Genomic DNA, 20,858 nt, shown 5'->3' with positions numbered 1-20,858 from the left:
CTCAGTAGAACGTTCCAGTGGGTTGGGTCATATATTACCAGGATTCACTGATACTCAGCTGCTTACTTAAAAAGAGAGAGAGAGATTAAAAAAACAGAGATTCTCTGGGACCCAAATTCCGTGAGGAATGTCTAAATATATAACAGGAGGCCATTCTAAACCCAGCAGAGATTTGTTTTTGGCCATCATGCTTTCAGATCTTGCCCATAAATAGAACCCTGAGAAAAAGCTGGGATTTTTGGAGTGAGAGGGGAGGAGGAGAGTATTTCAACCTGTTTTCCTGCAGCAAGATTCCCTTTTCAGTTGGGCATGGTTTCAATTTTTAAAAACAGCTGTGAGAGGGATGGCCTGCTCTTTCTTCCGTGGGGCTCCCCACCAGTGATCAGGCCTGCTTAACCTCAGCAATGCTGCAGCAGCCCGTCTTCCCAAATATCCACTGAGCCCCTCTGAAGTTTGGCACCTTTCGGAGAAAATGAAATGCCTCAATTGCATTAGCAGTTGTGGGAAGGAATGTGCAAGCTAAATCCTGCTGCCTCCTGAGAAGGGCTTTCATCCGCAGATTTGCTGTACAAGCAAAGGGGGAAACTATAAATATCAGGAGCTTAAACAGAGTTTTATTCCTACAAAGACTTTGGAGGGGGTGGGCGGGGAGGCTTCTCTCAGACGGATGGCTTTGTCTTTTGCAGTGATCACACCTCTCTTCCCAACACAAGAAGCAGTATGGAGCAGTAGGTAGAGTGCGAGAAACATGACAAAACTGCCGCTGATTTCACAGGAAAGATTCAGCAGTAAAGACTGAGCTTCACTGATCATCCTTGCCAAAAAAACCCATTGTTTTGCATTGTGCAGTTAATGTGCTTAGATTTGGTTGTTCAGTACCTTTATATTCCTCCTTTCTGGAATCCAAGGTGGTGTATGGAGGCTCCCAAGTGAATACCTAAACAACGAAAATTTATATACCCCTGAGACGGAGCAGGCTCAGGGAGCAACTTGCTTGTCATGTTGGGAGGCGCAGGGGAGGGGGCTTCAGTGTGGTCTATTTCACTGCCGCTGTCTGAAGCTGAGGAGAGCCCATGTGGTGTAGTGGTTAGAGTGTTGAACTAGGACCAGGGAGATCTGTGGTCAACTCCCCATTCAGTCATGAAACTCACTGGGTGACTCTGGGCCAGTCATGTCTTTCTCAGCTGAACCTACCTCACAGGGTTGTTGTGAGGATAAACATCACCATGTCTAGGCTCCTTGGAGGAAGAGCGGTATGTCCATGTGACAATCAATGTGACAAAATTAATTCTCTTCCAGTGTGCAGCTGCAGGGAAGTCCTTTGGCCCACACTCTCCTCCTTTGCCGTAGGGAGGCATCCGGGATGGATCTGTGTGGAAAAGCCGTGAGAAGATTGTCATTCTCTGCAAGTCCACTGGGAGGGGGTAGAAAGAAACTAATGTTGGCTTTTCAGGTAGCCACCAGTGCAGCCAGAGTTTACTGGCCCTGACTGCATCAGGGCCTCGTTTGGGGTTACAGCTGTTGGGCAAAGAAGAGCCTTTTTCACTCTCGGACTTGGCATCGAGGCCGTCCTGTCAGTCTCATGATGCTGCCTCTCAGATGAAAGAGAAGGGAACCGCGCACGAGGCCTACCCTGCCTCGGCTTTTGAATCACAGAATTGTCGCCCAGCACAAGCCCAGCTTATTTGCTTTCCCATGCCTCCTGGTCTTTTCGTCCTGCAATAGATCAGCAGCTTCCGAGAGCAACAAATCAGATGATGTCCATGTAATGTCTTGCACTTTGGATCCGTCAGACAGCTATTTATCAAATAGGATCTTTGATTTTATGCCATAAAGTCTACTTTGGATAACTGCCTGGAATAGCAGCCCAACCCAGCCCAGCTCAGACACAGGAGCTGGTCTTGTGGTAGCAAGCATGACTTGTCTCCTTTGCTAAGCAGGGTCTGCCCTGGTTTGCATTTGAATGGGTAACTACATGTGAGTGCTGTAAGGGATTCACCTGAGGGCGTGGGGAAAGTTCCAAGTTCCCTCCCTGCTGGCATCTCAAGGACAGGGCTGAGAGAGATTCCTGCCTGCAACCTTGGAGAAGCCACTGCCCGTCTGTGTAGACAATCCTGAGCTAGATGGAGCAATGGTCTGACTCAGTATCTGGCAACTTCCTATGAGCCAACACTGGCTGTTGTGAGTCCATGCGTGATCTCCGCCAGCCCCTCGGCATGCAAACAAAGCAGCAAGTTAGCTGATACACACACAATCTGTAATCGACTCCTGCTAATTGAGCAAAGATACACCTTTTAAAGTGGTGATTCTCTTACATTTAGCAGGAAGGGAGCAACTGGCCCTATCCAACCCCAGCACCACAGCATCCCTCCAGTGGCGGCTGCTGGTATCTGCTTTATGTTTCTTTCCAGATGGTGAGCCCTTTGGGGACAGGGGACCATCTTTTTAATGGATTTTTTTTTTTTTTGTAAACCACTTTGAGAACTTTGGTCGAAGAGCAGTATGTAAATAGTAGTGGTAGTAGTAGTTGTAGTAATCGGGTAGGACAAGTAGCCTACTCAAGTTCAGGAGCTGTGCAAGCTCTCGTTTTGTGATCATGTGTTCATAAAAAGCAAGGCGGGAGGTAAAGGCCCCCTACCCTGCATGAGTCCTCCTCCTACCCTGCATGAGTCCTCCTCCTACCCTGCATGAGTCCTCCTCCTACCTTGCTTCCCCCTCGCAGACCATCAAAAACTTGGAGTATTTCTGGGGTCAATACAGATATGTCCATCAAAAAAATTAATTGTGTTTATGGTAACTGCTGCCAGGTTAGCTATAGCCAAACACTGGAAAAATCAAGCCATGTCGATGGATATCTGGTAAAAGAACTTATGGCATATCGTGATCTCAAGAAAGCTAACCTGTATTATTCAGTCCTGTTCAAAACAGACTACAAATAATGCTTTTGATGTAATTTGGTCTGATTTGATTCTTTACACTAATTGGGGAAATTATGGTTGTTTTCCTACCTCAGACCATATTAGAGTTTGGATGGATCGATGAATTGGGGTTTGTTATACTAGGTTTTGCTGACTGTGTTTGGATCAGTGTTGCTTAGCATTGTAAATTTGTTTTAATAAAGAGATTTGAAACTTAAAGAAAGCGGGGGGAACGGGAGTGTGCACAGCTCCCCAACTAGGCTAGGACACTGGTCTTCCCCTATTGAGGATTGACTGGACTGCCTTGAAGATTTCCCTGGTCTGAGCAACATTTGCTCTTGGCTTTTTCTTCTCTGCCACTTGTCACATTCTTTGTCACATAAATTTATAATGCGTTTTTAAGCTGCTTTGTATTGTATTTTCTTTTAACCTTGTTGTTGTTGTTGTTGTTGTTATTATTATTTAGATTTCTATACCGCCCTTCCAAAAATAGCTCAGGGCGGTTTACACAGAGAAATAATGAATAAATAAGATGGCTCCCTGTCCCCAAAGGGCTCACATTCTAAAACAAAACATAAGATAGGCACCAGCAACAGCCACTGGAGGGATGCTGTGCTGGGGGTGGATTGGGCCAGTTACTCTCCCCCTGTGAAATAAAGAGAATCACCACGGTAAAAGGTGCCTCTTTGCCCAGTTAGCAGGGGTGTGTTGTGTGTTTTTATTGGATGTTTTCATGTTGTGTTGAGAGCCACCCAGAGAACAATTTGTTAGGGGGCGGCTAACAAATACAGTTGTTTATTATTAATATTATCATCATCATCATCCTGGGAAACTGACTTGGCTGGAGCCATGCGACTGCATGCTATTTCAGAATAAATTGCACAGCAATCCACTGCTCATGATAGGTAGACTGTTAAATGGTGTGCACGGAAACCAAGAGGCTTCCGAAAAAGGAATGTGGTTGCGGACGGCTGCAGTGTGTGTACCCCTATAAACTGCCCCTGAAGTAAAATCTAGCTGTAGAAATCAATAGGAACAGCGGTCTTGTTCTTGGAAGCTGATGAAGTTCCACCTCCATCAGTAGGCAAGGCGGTCTTGCGAAGCGCAGGCAAAGAACGTGGAGCTCTTCCTCGTCACCAACACATCGCTCGACTGCACCGCAGGAATCATAACTAACCAGGCGCAACCAAGCACCATGCTTCCTTTTGCGCATTGCTCATCATCATGCCTTTAAAGAATAATTGGGCATAACCCTTCCTGTTCTTCGAGCATCCTGTGTGTGTGTGGGGGGGATAATAATGTAATAATAATAAACCCAATAAATCCCTGAAAATTTGCACCTGCAGACCATGACCGCCATCTTCGCGGCCGTAAAAAGGGATGATACCATAGCAGAAAGGAGTGGAGGGGGGTGGGGTTAGTTTTCGATTTGCAGCACATTTTGTATTTCTTTCTAATTAACGATTTGAGCGGGTGGGTATATATATATTTTGTTGTGAAAACATACGTGGGGTTAGCATATGCAAGGGAGGGGAAAAGGAGTTGGTTTTCCTCACTCTCTTACTCCCCCCGCCCCTTCGCCGTTAGTGGTGACGCCCGTACGTCGGGTTAAAAGCGACCTCCTCGTCGCTCGCCACATCCTAAAACAGAAGGTCGGGACGGGAGGCTCGAGAGTCTTTTTGCGCGTCTGCGAAGTGGGGTCCCCGCGTGGCTGTGTCGCTTCGGGGGCGCAGCCGGCATCATGCTTCTCAAAATCAAGGTGGTTTACTGGTAAGAGGAAGCAGAGGGTGGCGGTGGGGCGGCGCCCTTGCCTCTGCTCCTTTGGGCCCCGAGGAATGCGTTTCCCCTAAGATGCGTAGAGCTTAAGTCTGTTAGAGCCACGGCGCGGTCTTGATGCTGCGGGGATGTTGCTTCTTATTCCGCTGGTCGGCAAGAGACGTTCTCGAAGCGAACTGCGTAGCAAAGAGAACGCGGAGATATGTTGCCTTGTTCCTGCGGCAGGCAGCGTCGCCCCGTTGTGCTTAAACTGCCGTCGAACTGAGTAACGCGCACCTTTTGATAGCGCCAAACAAAAATCGCAAGCGTTTTGTGGCATCTAAAAGATTAACATGGCTCTGTCTGCTCCTCTAAAATCTGAGAAGAAGCCAGCCTCCCTCCCTCCCTCCCTCCCGGGCATACCGCAGTTTATAGCTACTCGCCTGCCTACTGGGCGGAAGGAGCGGCCTAAGGTGGCACAGCGCATTGGGAGCCTTGCGCGCCACACATGACGGGCACCCTCTGCCTTCAGAAGGGAGAGGGTGCTCATTTCGGGGGGGGGGGGGCTCTGCCCTGAAACTCACCTGTAAAACTCCGAGCGGGGCAGGGAGAGACTGCGTGACTTAGATCTGGAAGCAAGAGTGGGGCAGCTGGGAATCTGTGATGAGTCACTGTTGTATTTTTACCTTGTGTTTTCCCCAAGGAGTACCTGCTCTGTGTTAGTATGTATCCCCTTAGCCTCAACAACCTTGTGAGGTAGGTTGCACCCTGAGATGGGAGACTGACCCAAGATCGCCCAGTGAGTTTCATGATGGAGTGAGGATTTGAACCCCGGTCTCCTGAGAGCTTGTCTGGCACTAACCACCCCACCACACTGACTTGCCAGTTTAACTGTGCCCACTTCTTTCCCCTCCTCTGCCCCTGAGTTCATACATGTTTCTCAGGCTGTGAGGTCTACAGCTATACTTTGTAATCTGTAGGCTTCATGGATGAAGTGACTTGGACTGGATTAGATCACTGGTCCAGCTGACATGGCAGAGATCATGCCTGTTCTCAGGTACAGGTCTTTCCCATCACCTGCTGCCTAAACTTTTCCTTGGAGATGCCAGAGATTGCACCAGGAACCTGCATACAAAATGTTTGTTCCACCACTGAGCTATGCCACCTTCATATAAATAGGGGCAATGTAATAAAGGAGCCAAAAGTCATATGAGACTTACACTGTGGTTGAAAATGATCATTGATAATTGAACATTGAAACTGGGCCTGCTTCTCTTCAGTCATGGCAATTCAGAGTTGGGAGGACTGTTGGTTTTGGTTCTTCAAGAAGAGCTGGACAACAATCCCATGAAGAAACACTCTCTTATTGAAGATGTGATGGGGAATAGGAAAGACCATAGACAGTATTGGATTGCTTCTGAGCTGTGCAGACAAAAGTGATTGCAAGCTGGAGTACTTGTGTTTGCAACAGCAATCTTATGAGTGCTTTTTCTTGATGTAGGAAATACCGTTCATGAAAACACCTGCTGAGTATGGTCAAACTTATACCAGTTTTACTATTTGCGGGGAATAGATGTTCAAAATGGCTCCTAGATCTGCAGTTACAACTCTTGTTAAAGGCTATCTTGGATTCTTTGTGGGCTCTGGGTTGTTATCCAAACAAAATTAGTTATGACTAAGCACCACTGAAATCTAATGAGACAAGCGGGCAGACTGGGACTAACTCTAATCCCACTCCACTTCAGCGGTGCTTGGTGGTAACTCTCTGGCTCAACAGCATTTCTGCAGCTCACCTGCAGTCAGATCCTGAAGCCGTGTACTCTTAACAGGATGGCTGCCTGCAAGTTGTGAAACTTGGGCTCAAGAGAAGTCTATAATGTTAGCCAAGATGAAGGTGCTCTGTGCAGTCTGGTTTGAGAAAGGGAGAGAAGTCCTACTTCTGCTTTTAGCTTTGAGACCGACATGAAAAGAAATACTTGGGAATTTCTTTTGGAGGAAGACTCTCCTATGCCCTATAAGCCCAGAAGTGCGAAATGCCACGGCTCCTCCCTTTGTTCTCCTGGCTCCATTTGATTGCTGGGCAAGCAGGGGGAAAGTTCTTCTGGCCACTTTCTTCCTTGGGGAAGGTGATCTTCAGCGACAGGAGCCAACATTGCTAGGTGGCTGTGCTAGGTTGGCTGATCTGGGTAACAAAGGCAACAGACATGTTGCGTGACCTTCCCTAAATGAAGTGTTGGGCAGTACACAGGGAGTCTTTCTTTGGTAAGGATGAGATGGTGAAATCCCTCTGTAAATCTGTTGCTAATTTCTGCTCTTTATTTATTTTGTAGTGGAGCCTGAGGATATAGTCCCAAGGTATGTTTATTCTTCTGTTTTGTAAGATTAAAATATTCCCCATCCCAGTCTGTAGCTTGGTTGAAGGTACCTGGGCTCCTGACAGCTACTTTGTGATAATGTATTTGCCTGAATCAAAGAGTAGGGCTTCCCCCAAGTTCTTTGATGTTAGAAATTGCAGGTGGTAAATTCAGAGTTCCTTTTGGGTCAATGCAGGTATAACCTGTATTTAACCTCTCTTTTAAAGGGGGGGCATCTTGTGTTCTATTTTGGTAAATAAATTATATTTATATTGGCAGTGGCCAGGAGTTCAATAGTCAATGTCAAAATGGCAATTGCTAGCCCAACAATACAGCAGCCATATTGGAAGCTCTTGTGCTGCAGAGAAGGAAGCTTTAGCTTCAGTGTCTTCTGGAAGAACAGGACAGTATATGGAGATGGGGGAGGAAGTCCCCTCCCTTGGATTTGAATCTCTGCATTCTGTGAAAGGAAAGATAATGAAGTCGTATAGCCTAGTAACCTAGGTAAGCAGAAAGGCTATCTAGCTATGACCCAAACGTCTTTAAGGATCTCCTATAAAGCTCTAAAGTACTCTTAACTTGCAATCTGCTCTAGTTCTTTTTTGGATCAACCCATACAAAGTAGTTCTTTGCTCCATTCTATAAATAAGTAGTACAACTGTCTTAATGGCACCTCAAAGACTAGCAAATTCCACTGAAACTTCTGTGGGCTGCAGCCCACCTTGTGCAGTGCAGGAGGGGTAACGGAGGCAGAGAGCATAACCTGCACAATGAGGCTGTGGCAGCCCGAGTTCCTTGGGCAAAAACCAACACCTTTCCATTTTATCATGTTAACTCTATTCGGAATTTTTATTGGAGATGCCAGGGACTGAACTAAATCACAGCCCCTCCCCAAAAATCTTGAACGTGGGTTCAGGGAGAAGACCATTCCTCCTTGGGGAGAACCACAGTTATGCCCAGATGTTTCTGAAATGAACGTTAGTCTTTTTCACTTGCAGTATCAGCGGCTCAGGAAGGAACTCGAAAAGGAGTTTCCAGGCAAGCTGGACATAGTGAGTATATTCAGCAGCTCTTGGAGCAGTTGTCTTGCTTCTCTACAGCACATATAACTTGAGAACAAAGGAGGAACTGTGTGCCAGGAAAGAAGTATGACTGGCATCTGAGTTGCCCTTTAAAATGAACACACAATGAGCTTGAAGCTCGGCCTTTGGAGGCTTTGTCCCACACAGAGGCCTAGTATAGGCGCTAGTGCATGTCTGTTCCACTTCAAAGAAACCACTTGAATGTTCTATGAAGCTGTGGCTTTCAGACTGCTCTGAAGAACCCTGTAGTTGTAACTCCCGAGTCTTGAAGACTCTCAGGAGTTCAATGGCAACAAGATGCAACCCTAGGGTAGTGAGCACAGCAGATTGGTCCCTCAAGAAAATCGGTCCATGAGCAGTAGCAACATTATAGCAACTGGCATATATCATAGGTAGCACTATAGAAGCAATTCCTAGGCAAGATAATCTAGCTTGAGTCCCTAGATATTGCTGGACTACAGCTCCCATCATTCACTGAGCAATTGTCACAGGGTCATGGATAGAACTGAAACGAATTGGACTAGACTGCTGTGCAAGAGGGCTGTTGAGCCATCTTTGGGCACATGCTTGGATGGTTGAGGGCAATGATGACGTTCACTGGATCTGGTCTGTAGTTCTGTACACTGCATCATAGAGCATGTCCAAAATCCTCCGTAGCTCACAAGGGTTCCATGGCAGATGTTCTGGTATTCCTCAGCAGGCAACTGGATGTGGGAAGCTTGGAAACCACTGTCAAAGCCTTTTACATTGATGCCACTGCTGGCTACCTATCGGTAAAATCTGGGCTGCAGATAATGGGGGATGTGAGAGTCGGGTCTACAGAGGTGCTTCAACTGTATGTTTGGGAGAGAGAACACCCTTATGCACACCATTTGTTACTGCTAGTATGTGAAATATTTGAAAGGAATGTGGCAGCCTTATGTCTGAGAATCTGTGGTGGCTTAAGGTGAACTAATCTCCCCCCACCCTCTTTCTGCTTAGAGTGGTGAAGGGACTCCTCAGGTCACAGGATGGTTTGAAGTGACAGTAGCGGGGAAGCTGGTGCACTCCAAGAAGGTAAGCCGCTGTACAGCATCCCTCCTCCTGGGGTTTCAGTGTTGTCAAGATCCTAGATGGCATTGTGAGCACAGCTGTGCAAGTAGTCAGTGGGCAGGCGCTACTCTTAATATCTTGAAACACATAATTGGATAGCCTCATACCATATTTAGACTGCACTTACAGTACAGGGGGACTTGCATACTATGTTGTCTTTTTGTAAGCTCCCTACACCAGGAAGAGTGATGCTTTAGTGGCCTGTATGAGTCCTTGTCCCTTCTCCATTAATGGGCAGAAGCAGATAAGCATGCAGCTTTGCCTTCAGCTAGGCAGAAGCCTAACAGTGACTAGAGGCAGGAGCACAAATCATTCTGCCTCGAGAAGCTGGATTTTGCAAGCGATGTAACTTGCCTCTTTGTACAGCAACCAAAGAGTAATGTGTACCATCTTTCTTCATGTGGCATGACTCCCATTTTATACCATGAAATGTTTACACCCTGTGGCTTCCCTGGCAGATTCAGCTGGCAGGCTTCTCTTTTTTCCTTGAAAGGTTTAAAGAGGGGAGGGGGCATAGCAGGGGCATAAACTTGCTCTCCCCTAATCTTGCTGCTTTTCTACCAGAATGGAGACGGCTTTGTGGATAATGATGCCAAGCTATACAAGATAATCACTGCCATCAAGGCAGCCCTGGCGTAAGGATGTACTGACACCTTGGGGCATAGCAGAGGTAAAAATAGATAGTAAAATAACTGCTGTGAAGACTTTTGAATAAAACCCTTTTGCCCAAAGTCACATCATAACTTTCAGCCAGGCTTTCTCAAGAAGTTTGGATGTAATCTATGATCAATAGAGCATACACTTCTAAAAATGCACCATCTATCCCTTCATCTTGCATTGAATGAGGCTCAAGGTAGTAATCTGTGAAAATGGCCATGGGCTGGCAATTCTCTGTTCTAAAGGAGGTAGTGTACTAGCAGAGTCCCAGGGAATAATTTGGAGCAAAGTGAAATGTTACTGAGCATGTATGTATGCCTCCCCTACCCAATAACTCCAACCAGCCTGCATTCACATATACTCTTCTTTCTCTCTCCGTTTTACAGCCAACTAATTTTATTTATTTATTCGATTTTTAGACCACCCTTACAAAATAGCTCAGGCGGTTCACAAACATCAAAGACCCTTTAAAATGGCATATTCTGACCCGCCCCCTGAACATGAGACTTGCAGCATCTGAAATGTTGCCACAATATAGCATAGGGAACAGTGGCAACATTTGTAGCCACAAATATTCAAGGGAGGTTGCCTTTGCCAAAGCTACTGCTGTTTTGTAACAACTTGTGTCTTGTTTTCCTCTTCCTTCTGTAGTTTGAAGAAAAATCTGCTTTGTTCACCTTGGCCGAGCGCTTGATGACAGGAACCGCTGAAATGTCGCCCGACGCATGGCAGTTCCTTGAAGACCTTTGCGTAGGATGCCAACTTGAGCAAAGCTTGATGGGGAATTTGAGCTCTAAATAAGATTTACTTCAACACATGTATGTGGAACCAGGCTCGACTCTAAAGCTGCAACTCTTAAGTGTGTGTGTGTGTGTGTGTGTGTGTGCACGTGTGCGTGCGCAAGCAATGCATGTATGTGAGCTTGGCTTCCTCTGACATTCTGGGCAATGCCTTATACAAATGATATTCTTATCCAGGATTACTGTGGAAGCCCCCCACTCCACCCCCACCCCCCAAAAAGCCTGGGTGCCTGGTCTGTGGAATATCCTCAAATGCCTTATGTGAAATGGTAAACTAACAAATGCTTCCAATTTGTGATGGAGTCCAACTTTCCTGGGGGGAAAACCATGCTCTTGGAGCAACAATCTCTACAGAGTCCTAAAGCACAAAACTTAAGAATTCTCCCCCCAACATGTTGTAGGATACTTTGGCTTCCCTATTCCCATTTCTGACTACTCTGTTGTAAGATTCTTCTTGTTGAGTTTGAGCATCTAATAAAACACTACATTTATTAACAAAATAAAAGTTCCAAACTTCTTACAAACTGCTTAACTACACAAAGCTTGACCCAAAGCCATCTTACACCAATATTTGAGTTCTTAGTCTGGGCTTGTGTTGCTCCTGCCTCAGCAAGACCTTTGTTTCAACTACAGCTGACTCATGGTGTGTATGGGTGACATGGGAGAAGGTGGCTCTATAGCTGCTATATGTATGCAGCTGTGATTAAAGTTTCTAAGCTTCCTTACCCCTTCATCCCTCACTGCCTTACTTAAAGGACCACCCCCCTCCCCAACCTCTAGCCTGCATAGGTCCATAAAGACCAGTAAGGGGCTACTCATCAATGAAGTTTATCTGGTAGCCTTGGGCAAAGTCATTCGCAGCGTGGCTTTTCTTTAATTTTAAAAAAAAAAGTTGGGATGAATGAATAGCACAAATTTGTGATTTTACTAATCTCACTTCTCTCTAATGCAGGAGTAAGATTCCTAATCTGTACCCGTGTATGCATGTAAGGTCTAGTCTATACATGTAGAAGAATGTGATGGACTTTGCAATTTTAGGCGACAAGGCAAGGTTCTGTATGTGTGTGGCTTTTTTAAAATTTCCCTTCACAGGGTGGGGAGAAAGATGGAGCAAATGAGTAACTAATATACCAGGAAGAAAAGTCCTCTTCTATCTCCTTACTTGCAATACTGGTTTCTAGATACAAAGACTCTAATATAGGAGAGCATTCAAATGTGATCGCCCACCTCCAGGAATATTCATGTCATCTCATTCTGCTTCAGCTGTAGGTCAGGCCTGCCTCCAAAAGGTGATGGATAGATTCAACTTATACACTCTAAAATGGGATTTAAAAGGTGTTAGTTCACCTGTGTTGCAAGGACAATTGAGGACATCTGGAGCTCTTCAGTAGGTGCAGAGCAACCATCCTGACTTCTTAATAGTTTAGCATACTCTTGAAGCAAGAGGGATTGCAGCATACATTGTTTTCAGCCTCCATGGATCAGTCAAGCTGCGTGCCTCTTGCCAGGACATGTTTATCCAAAATGGTTCCATTTAAAGGGGGAACTAATTGGTTTAGTGCAACTTTGGGCACACAATTCATCCCTATTATTGAATGCTTAAGGGATAAATCTCAAGTTGAAATACTGAGCAAGAGGTCTTGGGTGCCCTGTGGTGAGGCTTATGTCAAGCTCTGGCCTGCAGTTGCCATGACAACTGGATGCCACCACTTAGGTGTTAAGCTTCTTACAAAGTGGCAATTAGTGGGGTCTTGGAGAGCCGAATCAATAGAGCTGCTCTTGCAGCTATCCTATCTAGGTTGAAAACATAATTTTTACAACTTACCTCCCTAGAGACCATTCTGATGGCTGCTGTTACTGGATTCCTTTTGGTATATGTACCTGCTAAATTATTGGGGAAATTACATTGAAAATCATGAATCTTGAGGGGTGGGGTGGAGCTTTGTGGAGTTAGAACATACTTAGAAGCAACACAGATTGCTGCATGTGGTCAATTCTTCCTCCTTGCCTAAAAGAAGAATCCTCTGCACATTAACCCTTCCTATAGATTAGCTCTCCAGGGTTTGCATCGTAGTCTGTAAGGAGTAGGAACAAATAAGGCACATTTTGCAAACACGGCTTACCACCAGAATAATTAAATTTGTTATTAGGGTGGCTGTGAGGATAAATATAACCATGCACACTGCTCTGGGCTCCTTGGAGGAGTGGGCTCTAAATGTAGTCAGTCAGTGAATCAAGATGGCCTAGATAAGTTACCAGAGCTGCAGTACAAAGGAAGAATAATAAAGCAAAGCAGCCAGGGTAACTAGCTAATTTGACCTTAGGAAAAAAATTCCTTTCAGGTACCAAATCCAAGAGCCACATAGAATCATGAGGGCCTGGCCAAACTAGATGTGATGTGGAAGAGCTGTGTTCAGGATTTTGCTTTTAAAGTTAATGGCAGCTGCTGGGGACCCAAACTGGACAGGAATCACAAGGGATCATGGTGTTTACTTATTAAAATTCCCTTCCAGCTGAAGCTGCCCCAGGAGGGACAACAAACATACTATATAGGTGGAAACGAAATACTTCTGGAGCTTCTCTGATAACCTGTTTTTTCTAGAAAGGAATGGAATGTCAATGCATAGGAGCCCTCTGGTGGCAATAATGATACACTACATACCAGGGGAAATCCACAATCTATTTTTTCTAATCTGCCAACACTGCTGCCTAGAGTTTTGTACAAGATAGTACAGTGGTCTTAATCTTTGCAGACTTGGCAGCAACCTTTAACTCCGACCTGCTAGGGGACCCACTTCAAAGTTTCTGCAATATTCTCATTTTCTTACAAGCCTATACTTGTATGGTGGGAACTCCTTGAATTATGCTATTCTAGCCACCTGCCTAGTTTTCTCAAGCAAGTAAAAACTGTGTAGAGACTCCAAAAGGCAAATGTGGTTTTTACTAGTCAAGGAAGCACACATGATTATTTAATATAAAGTACCATGGCTCATTTTCTCTGCCAAATACTGAACAGACCAAGACAGCAGCAGCAGCAGCAGCTTCTTACCTGGGCTTTTTCCCTTCTCTAAAATTTCCCTTAGGTACACTGAGTAACCAGAAAAACCATAAAAGGGTAGAGGTGTGTGTGTGCACGCTTTGTAGTGCAGTCTTAGGCATGTTTACTTAAAAATTAGTCCCATTGGATTCAGTGGAACTTAATCCCTAAGTGTGCTTGAAATTGCATTGATTTTATGTTTACTTGGAAGTAAGCCTCATATTTGGAAAGGTTGGACCAGCCTGCTATAAGATGACCAGGGTTAAGACCCCTTATATAAGGTCACTAACAGTTGCATATTTCCTTCCCTCTAACTATATAGTTTAAAGATCACGCACTATAGGGTATGTGACCAGTTGCAATCCCAGTAACATGTCCTCATTAAATTTAATGGGGCTTATTTTTCTGAGGAAACTTGTTTAGGAACCAACTTTAAATGTTTGAATATAGTATAGTATATCCCAGTACTAATAGCTATCTTTATGGTGTATAGTCTGAACTATTCTGCATACAGCATGGCCCATTTAGGGCTTAACTGATGTGGAAGCAGCAGTGAGGTCACTATGAATCTGTAAACATTTGATAGGGCTCACCAAGTCTGGCATGATATGAGGAGCATCTGGTGTTCCAGGATATTCGGTTTTCAGTACGCCATGATGTGTGCTTGATGTTACAAGTGTTTCTAATACATCATGGGTGCTGATCTTGTTATAAAACGTGACAGACAGCTATATGACTTGGCATGACATGTGAGGGAGCCAGATTTGACTCCACACGCAAGAACAGGAAGAGTGGCAGGAACAGCCCTACTCTCCTGATCTGGACAATGTTATGTGTTCAGAATTTGGTCTACCAGGGTGCTTGCCCTTTGCTGTATCGCCACAGACAGCCAGAACCACCACAAGCATTGGCAAAAGAGGGCAACATTCTGACAGGGCCCCTCCTGGGAGGATTCCAGTGTGGCCCACCATCTGAAGTAGGGTGGGAGTCTGTTGGTTTGTTTGGGGGTAATCCAAATGTCCAGGCTCAACCCTTTAAGCCATCTCAGAGACCTAAATGGTGGGAAGGAAGATGGGCTGAAAATCTTTGAAAATAAACTAAGAATGATAACTGATTTCAGCGACCACATAGATAGATTCTCTCCAGGATGATCTGTCTTCCACTTGGCCTTGAAGGTCTCTCAGTGGTACATTCATTGCTGTTGTGATCGAGTCCATCCACCTTGCTGCTGGTCGTCCTCTTCTTTTCTTTCCTTCCACTTTCCCCAGCATTATGGACTTCTCCAGGGAGCTGGGTCTTCAGGTGTCCAAAGTATGATAATTTTAGCCTGGTCATGTGTGCCTCAGGTGAAAATTCTGGATTGATTTCTTGTAGGATCCATTTGCTGGTTTTCCTGGCTGTCCATGGTCTCCTCAAAAGTCTTCTCCAGCACCCAAGTCCAAAATGATGATGATACTAAACCTGACACGGCCAGGTGCTTGGCCATAGGAGTCCGCTATGCCAGCCCCTGCTTGGGCAAGCTGAGCACCTCCAGCCCCCGAGGGCGCCTGGCTGGTGTCAGGGCCCCAAGGAGGCGAAGCGAGTGAGGAGGCCTCTGACCCTTGCGGGGAAGAAGGAGCCACCACTGTCTGCTGTTGTGAACTGTGGGAGGAAGAGGACGCCTCTTTTTCCAGTCACGTGTGGTGGTGGTGGTGGTCGTCGTCCCCACTTTCTGGGGTGGGGGGCCCTCTCTGGGGAGGGGCAGGAGAGAGGAGGCTGCCCGCCCTGTGGGGGGCCTCGAGGGGGGCGCCCAAGATGGCCGCTGAAAACCCGGGTTCACCTTAACTGACCTGCCGCCGCGCCGATCCCCTCCCCTCCCCCGCCCGCTTCTGCCCCGTTGCATGATGGTTAAATAGCCTGGCCCTGGAACCCGCCATTTTCTGTTGGGGCTGGCGGGAAAAGCGGGAAGGGAGTGAAGAGCAGCGCGAGCGCCGCCGCGGGACGGACCAACGGCTCCAACGGTCGCCGAAACGCCAGGCGTGTCTTCTCAGGTAACAACGAGCGGCTGCCCTCGCGCCCCCCCCACTCCTCCCCCTTCCCCGCGCGCTCTGGTTCGATTGAAGTGGGGGGGGCCGACTAGAAACCGAGGTCGTCTGAGGAGATGCATTTTTACCTCACCGCCCCCCCCACTCCACGCACAGAGACCAGGTCCCGCCTTCCGTCTGCATCCGGTCTCCTATTGGCTGAATGGAGCAGGGTGACGGCCGCGCCGCTGATAGGTGGCCACTCGGAGGCTGATTGGGTAGCAGCCGTTGTCCATAACGCGGGGAGCTGGGTGGGGGAGAAGGAGGAGAGAGCGCGAGAGAGCTTGGGTCTTTATTCTTATTATTTTTTTAATTAATAATAATTTCGCGACTCCGCAGCCTTCCTCGCTTTGGCACTCCCGGGTTATAAACCCATTGGCCGGTGGGGCGCGCGCGGCGCTGGTCCGTTGGGAGGAAAGCCGCTGCGGCCTGACGCAGTGCTCTGATGGCCACCTGATTCAGGGGAGCCAATCCGGAAGAGCGACCTGCGCAAAGGCTCCTGGGGCGTGTAGTCTTGTCCTCTTGGCTCTGTCCTGAGAGGGATGTTAAGGGACTGAGAGGAGCCCTCTCGCTCCTCCTTGCGGGGGGGTGGCGGCGTGCGAATTAGGACAACTAAAGGGCTGGGGGCTGCCTCCCCCTTCCCTCTCTTTCCCATAAGCCCCGCCCACCGCGAACCTATTGGATGGTCTAGTTGTGGCATCAGTGGGGGGGGGGCTTCTGTTGCTATGGCAACTGCCTCCATTCCCCTGTGATGAGTAGCTGCCCCACAGGTGGTGCACCCTTTGGGGGGTTGCCAAGACTAACCTGATCATGCCCATAATGCACTCTGCTCCCCTCCCAGCACTTAATTTAGTTTTACAAACAGCTGGTGCATTTTATCTTTATCTTTTTTATTTTTTATTTTGGTAATCGCAAGAAAAGAAATGTATGTTCTTTGGGTGTCTTTCCCCCCACTGCCCTTAAGCCTTTGGGTGAAGTTACTCTTGTGATGCCAGAATACTTTTATTTGTGTTTGTTTTCTTTAAATGGTTATGTCCCACATATGTCTGCCCACCAAAGAGAGCCCTTGCGAAGGCCCGGAACCATCCTAGAGTAACAATCAATAAAATAGCTCTTGTGTTTAATTGCTTGTTTGCGCTATGTTATATTACTATCTTGAGAGGCTGGCTTGGTTAACCCATTAGGTTCCTTCCAAATCTACAATTCTCTCATTGATGCAGGTATGCTTGCTGGTGCCTCAGGAATATTCCTTGGACATGGGAGGGTTTTTTGTCTTTAAAATGTATCCTGTTCACATATATTTACAGTTAACTTGCTGCTTTTTAGGAAAGTGGATGGATTTTTGCAAAGGTGAGCCATCAGCGCCAAAGCTCTTGGGGAGGCTTTTCCTCTTGAATTGTGGCTCTGCATCACACTTTCTACTCTGTCAACAGTGTTGTGCTAATATGATCCCATAAGTTAATATTTGGCATGCCTTTCCTTTTCCTTAGCAGGTTGCTTGCATTCTAAGGACCACCCAGGATGGCCCGTACCAAGCAGACTGCCCGTAAATCCACTGGTGGGAAAGCGCCTCGAAAGCAGCTTGCCACTAAAGCTGCCAGGAAAAGTGCACCATCCACTGGCGGAGTGAAGAAACCTCACCGCTACAGGTACTTGGTGTGAGCAGCTGATAGTTGCTTGTTTTCCTAGCCAGCAGCAGAGGTCCATGAGGCTGGGCATTTGCTATCAAGCCTGCAATCTGTCCAGACCCTGCATCAAGTGGGAAGCTGCCATTGTTCCTTGTAACAAGGAATCCCAAGTAGTGTTGGCTGCAGTGGCCTTTGGGTGGGGATTATGGGAGTTGTAGTCAACAACATATGGGAATTCTTTTACAGGGAACACTGGAAGCTGCCCCAGGATTGGCTGTCACAATGCTGGGGACTTGGGGAGGAGGGATGTCTTGCAATCAAACCCTTTCCCCTTCAACCCTTGCAAGCCATTATTTCAGGCTGTGCTAGCAAGAAAGGTTTAGGGTCCTCATTGGGAAGAGAAATGCAAACACTACCCCTGTCATTCCCTCCAGGCCCGGCACCGTGGCACTGCGAGAGATTCGGCGGTACCAGAAATCCACAGAATTGCTGATCCGCAAGTTGCCATTCCAGCGCCTGGTCCGTGAAATTGCTCAGGACTTCAAGACGGACCTGCGATTCCAGAGTGCTGCCATCGGAGCTCTGCAGGTTTGTGTCTATCTCCTTCCTGCTTTGTTTGTCACACATCTAGCCTGAAAAATCTTCCCCATGGTGTTTTGTGTATGGTTCTGATACACTTTCCCTTCTGGGCAGTTTGAACAGCCAGAACACTGATTAGTAACTGTAGCTAAAGAAGTCATGCCCCTCTAGATGTGTTTTGTTTGCTTCCAGAAAATGTTGTCCTAAAACCTGTTTTCAGGGCCATATGCCATTGTTGTCACCTCTGTTCATGAGCTTTGTCTCCTACTGATATTTAATAACATTTTGGTGACAGGTATGTGTTTTGATCCAAGGTGGAGTACTGTGTCCTAGTTACGAGGGTTATGTTTGACCTCTCTCTTGCTGAGCTATAATTTGGGGAGAGCTGTAGTTGCTCTCTGCCTTTTTGCCCCCCATTTGTTAAAGCACTAGATGGGTCAATGCATCCTTGGAAAAGAGAGAGTGCCCTGTCCTTGTCCTGGATTGTAGCAGAACTCTTGTCTGATGGTGAGGGGAGATAATCTTTTCCCAGATTGATGTCTTGCTGCTTTAAAAAAAAAAAAAAAAAAAAGCAAAGTGTTTCTGTCCAAGTGAACCTGTTTTCTTTTGCAAGCAGAAATAGAGATGGTGCATGTTTACAATTTTGAAAACATTGAGGACACCACCCTAAAAATCCTGCACTGGGATGGAAATTGCTGTGTTGGTAAAACTACAAACCACTTCTCCCTGTTTTTTGTATTTCCTTGTCTTGACAGGAAGCCAGCGAGGCGTATCTCGTGGGTCTGTTTGAAGACACCAACCTGTGTGCCATCCATGCCAAGCGGGTCACCATCATGCCAAAAGACATACAGCTGGCCCGCCGCATCCGTGGCGAACGGGCTTAAGTTCTGCCCCCACCCCCAACACTTATCTCCTTCCCAGATAGCCCCACCCTGCTTGTGCAGTGTACTAGAATACACTCCAGGTTTTATTTTTTTCTCCTACTCCTGTTTGTAGTGGCTAGGACGTGTGAGGAAATGTTAGATTATCTATCGTAGTACCTCTCCGAGATCAGGAGACCCGATTCCTATTCATCATGTACGAGCAAAAAAAAAAACCCCTTTGAAATCTGCAAGACTTCTGGATGTTGTTTTTTGTAAAACTTTTTTTTTTCAGAATTGCAAAAAAAAACAAAAACACACCCAACAGGGGACACTTTTGAAATATCTGGTTTTGTACACACAACATAAGTAGATATAGGCATTTCAATGATAAAAGCTTTTGGTCTTCAGTTTGTAATATATCTGCAAAGAACACTATATACTTTTTTTCTTATGTTAGTGGAGTCTTTTCTTTGTATTCAGGCAAGGAATGCTTTCTAAATCCTTTTTTCTCTCTTTTCCATTTGTCTTGTGTCTGTGATTCTGATCTTTGTAACAATAGGGACTCACCTTGAGGCAGTAAGAAAAAAGAATAAATGTTGGATGACAACATCTTTGCCTCCTTAATTTGTGCTTAATGGCATCTCCTGGAAAATCATGTCAGAATCTTATATTTCACAGAAAGCAAGAACGTTGTTGTTGTGAAACAAATATTGAAAATACAGTGGTTAAAATGTGCCTGTGGGGTTGTGGTTATGATAGTGAGAATATTTAGCATCTAAAAGTGCTGCTTCAGTGTCCATAGTGTTCACAAACATTAGGGCTATTCTCATGATTATCATTGGTCTAGGAGAAGCCACCTACCCTAGTGCAGGAGCTGTGCAAGCTCCCCGTACTCGATTGTGTGTTAGATAAAAGCAAGGTCGGAGTTTGAGAGCTTGTTCATCAGTCAGCCTTGGCTGAGTAGGAGGGCTTTTCTTCCTATTCCATTCTAAAGCTGGGGATGGCAGGCTTGTCCTACACAGCAGGGACTTGACAGATGAGCCAAGCTCCCTGCTTCCAGCCTTGCTTTTATCTAACAAATGATCAAATCTGGAATGCCAAGTAGGGTAGGAAGCTTGTCTTCCTTTAATTCTGATTGTGAGGACAGCCCTGTTATCTCCATAATCCTAATCATAGCCCTGTCCAGTAAGCTGGTATTATTATTCCCCTATTGCAGATGAGGAGACTGAGGCAGAGAATAAAATGCCTTGCCTAAGGTCATGCAGTAGAAGGAGAGGTCAGAAAGCTACGTCCCCTCCATCAGCCTGGCTGAGACCAACTGCAGTATCTGAATCCCACCCCAAGAACTGGACCCATCTGTAGCCATTCCAGCCAGCCACTCTCTGTCAGAGATGCTGATGGAAGTTCAAATGTCTTTTAAAATTTCTTTTAATTGTATGTATTTAATAATTTTTGTATTAAAAATGTATTATTATTTTTTTAATTTTAAGTGATAGTGTAACCTGCTTTGTAGAAAGCAGGGTAAGAATGTAAAAAAAACAAGATCAATTTTCTTGCTCTAATGGAGCAGTTATCTTGAGACTAGCAACTCTGAATTAGCATTGGCACCTCTCTTATGGCCTCTGGCTTTTAACAGCCAGACACAGAGGTTTGGGAGGTACAATGTTTTATGCCGTAAGGATCAGCAGTACGCTCAGGGCTGCACAACTCTTGCGTTCCAGCTGCTGTTGGACTACAACTCTCATCATCCCCACCCACATGGCCAATAGTCAGGGATGATGGGAGTTGTAGTCCAGTTTCTGTAGGAGGGCTGAAGTGCAGCCCTGCCTTAGCTGAGTGGACAGAGAAATTTTCCTCCCTCTCTCACAGCACTAGAACCAGGGGTCATCCCATGAAACTGAAGGCTGGGAAATTTAGGACCAACAAAAGGAAGTACTTCTTCACACAGCGCATAATTAGCCTATGGAATTCTCTGCCACAGGATGTAATGGCTATAATGTAATGGCTTGGATGGCTTTAAAAGGGGCTTA

The 20,858-nt window shown here is 46.2% G+C and overlaps 2 protein-coding genes across 8 annotated transcripts; both read left to right on the top strand.

The window, feature by feature from the left end:
• Positions 1-4,423: 4,423 nt before the first annotated feature.
• Positions 4,424-11,163, top strand: SELENOW (selenoprotein W). Of its 3 annotated transcripts, none has more exons than XM_053267446.1 (6): positions 4,424-4,677; positions 7,004-7,028; positions 8,026-8,079; positions 9,091-9,165; positions 9,766-9,871; positions 10,510-11,163. In XM_053267446.1, exons 1-5 carry the CDS (start codon positions 4,439-4,441, stop codon positions 9,838-9,840), a joined length of 468 nt encoding a protein of 155 aa, XP_053123421.1. In that variant the 5' UTR covers positions 4,424-4,438; the 3' UTR covers positions 9,841-9,871; positions 10,510-11,163. The 3 variants fall into 3 exon arrangements, with proteins under 3 accessions (XP_053123421.1, XP_053123422.1, XP_053123423.1); XM_053267448.1 differs by having other exon boundaries at positions 4,533-4,688; XM_053267447.1 differs by lacking the exon at positions 8,026-8,079.
• Positions 11,164-15,567: 4,404 nt separating this feature from the next.
• LOC128332761 (histone H3.3A) lies at positions 15,568-19,437 on the top strand. 5 transcript variants are annotated; one of them, XM_053267449.1, is made up of 4 exons: positions 15,568-15,725; positions 17,249-17,407; positions 17,821-17,974; positions 18,721-19,437. In XM_053267449.1, the coding sequence occupies exons 2-4, from the start codon at positions 17,280-17,282 to the stop codon at positions 18,847-18,849; spliced, it is 411 nt and encodes a 136-aa protein (XP_053123424.1). In that variant the 5' UTR covers positions 15,568-15,725; positions 17,249-17,279; the 3' UTR covers positions 18,850-19,437. The 5 variants fall into 5 exon arrangements, with proteins under 5 accessions (XP_053123424.1, XP_053123425.1, XP_053123427.1 ...); XM_053267450.1 differs by having other exon boundaries at positions 15,572-15,725; positions 17,252-17,407; XM_053267452.1 differs by lacking the exon at positions 15,568-15,725 and adding an exon at positions 15,925-16,046.
• The last annotated feature ends 1,421 nt before the right edge of the window (positions 19,438-20,858 follow it).

This window comes from Hemicordylus capensis, chromosome 7, assembly GCF_027244095.1.
Source record: "Hemicordylus capensis ecotype Gifberg chromosome 7, rHemCap1.1.pri, whole genome shotgun sequence".
NCBI classification, from domain to species: domain Eukaryota; kingdom Metazoa; phylum Chordata; class Lepidosauria; order Squamata; family Cordylidae; genus Hemicordylus; species Hemicordylus capensis.
The sequence above is the reverse complement of the archived record's forward strand: the minus strand, read 5'-3'. Positions and strand labels throughout refer to the sequence as shown.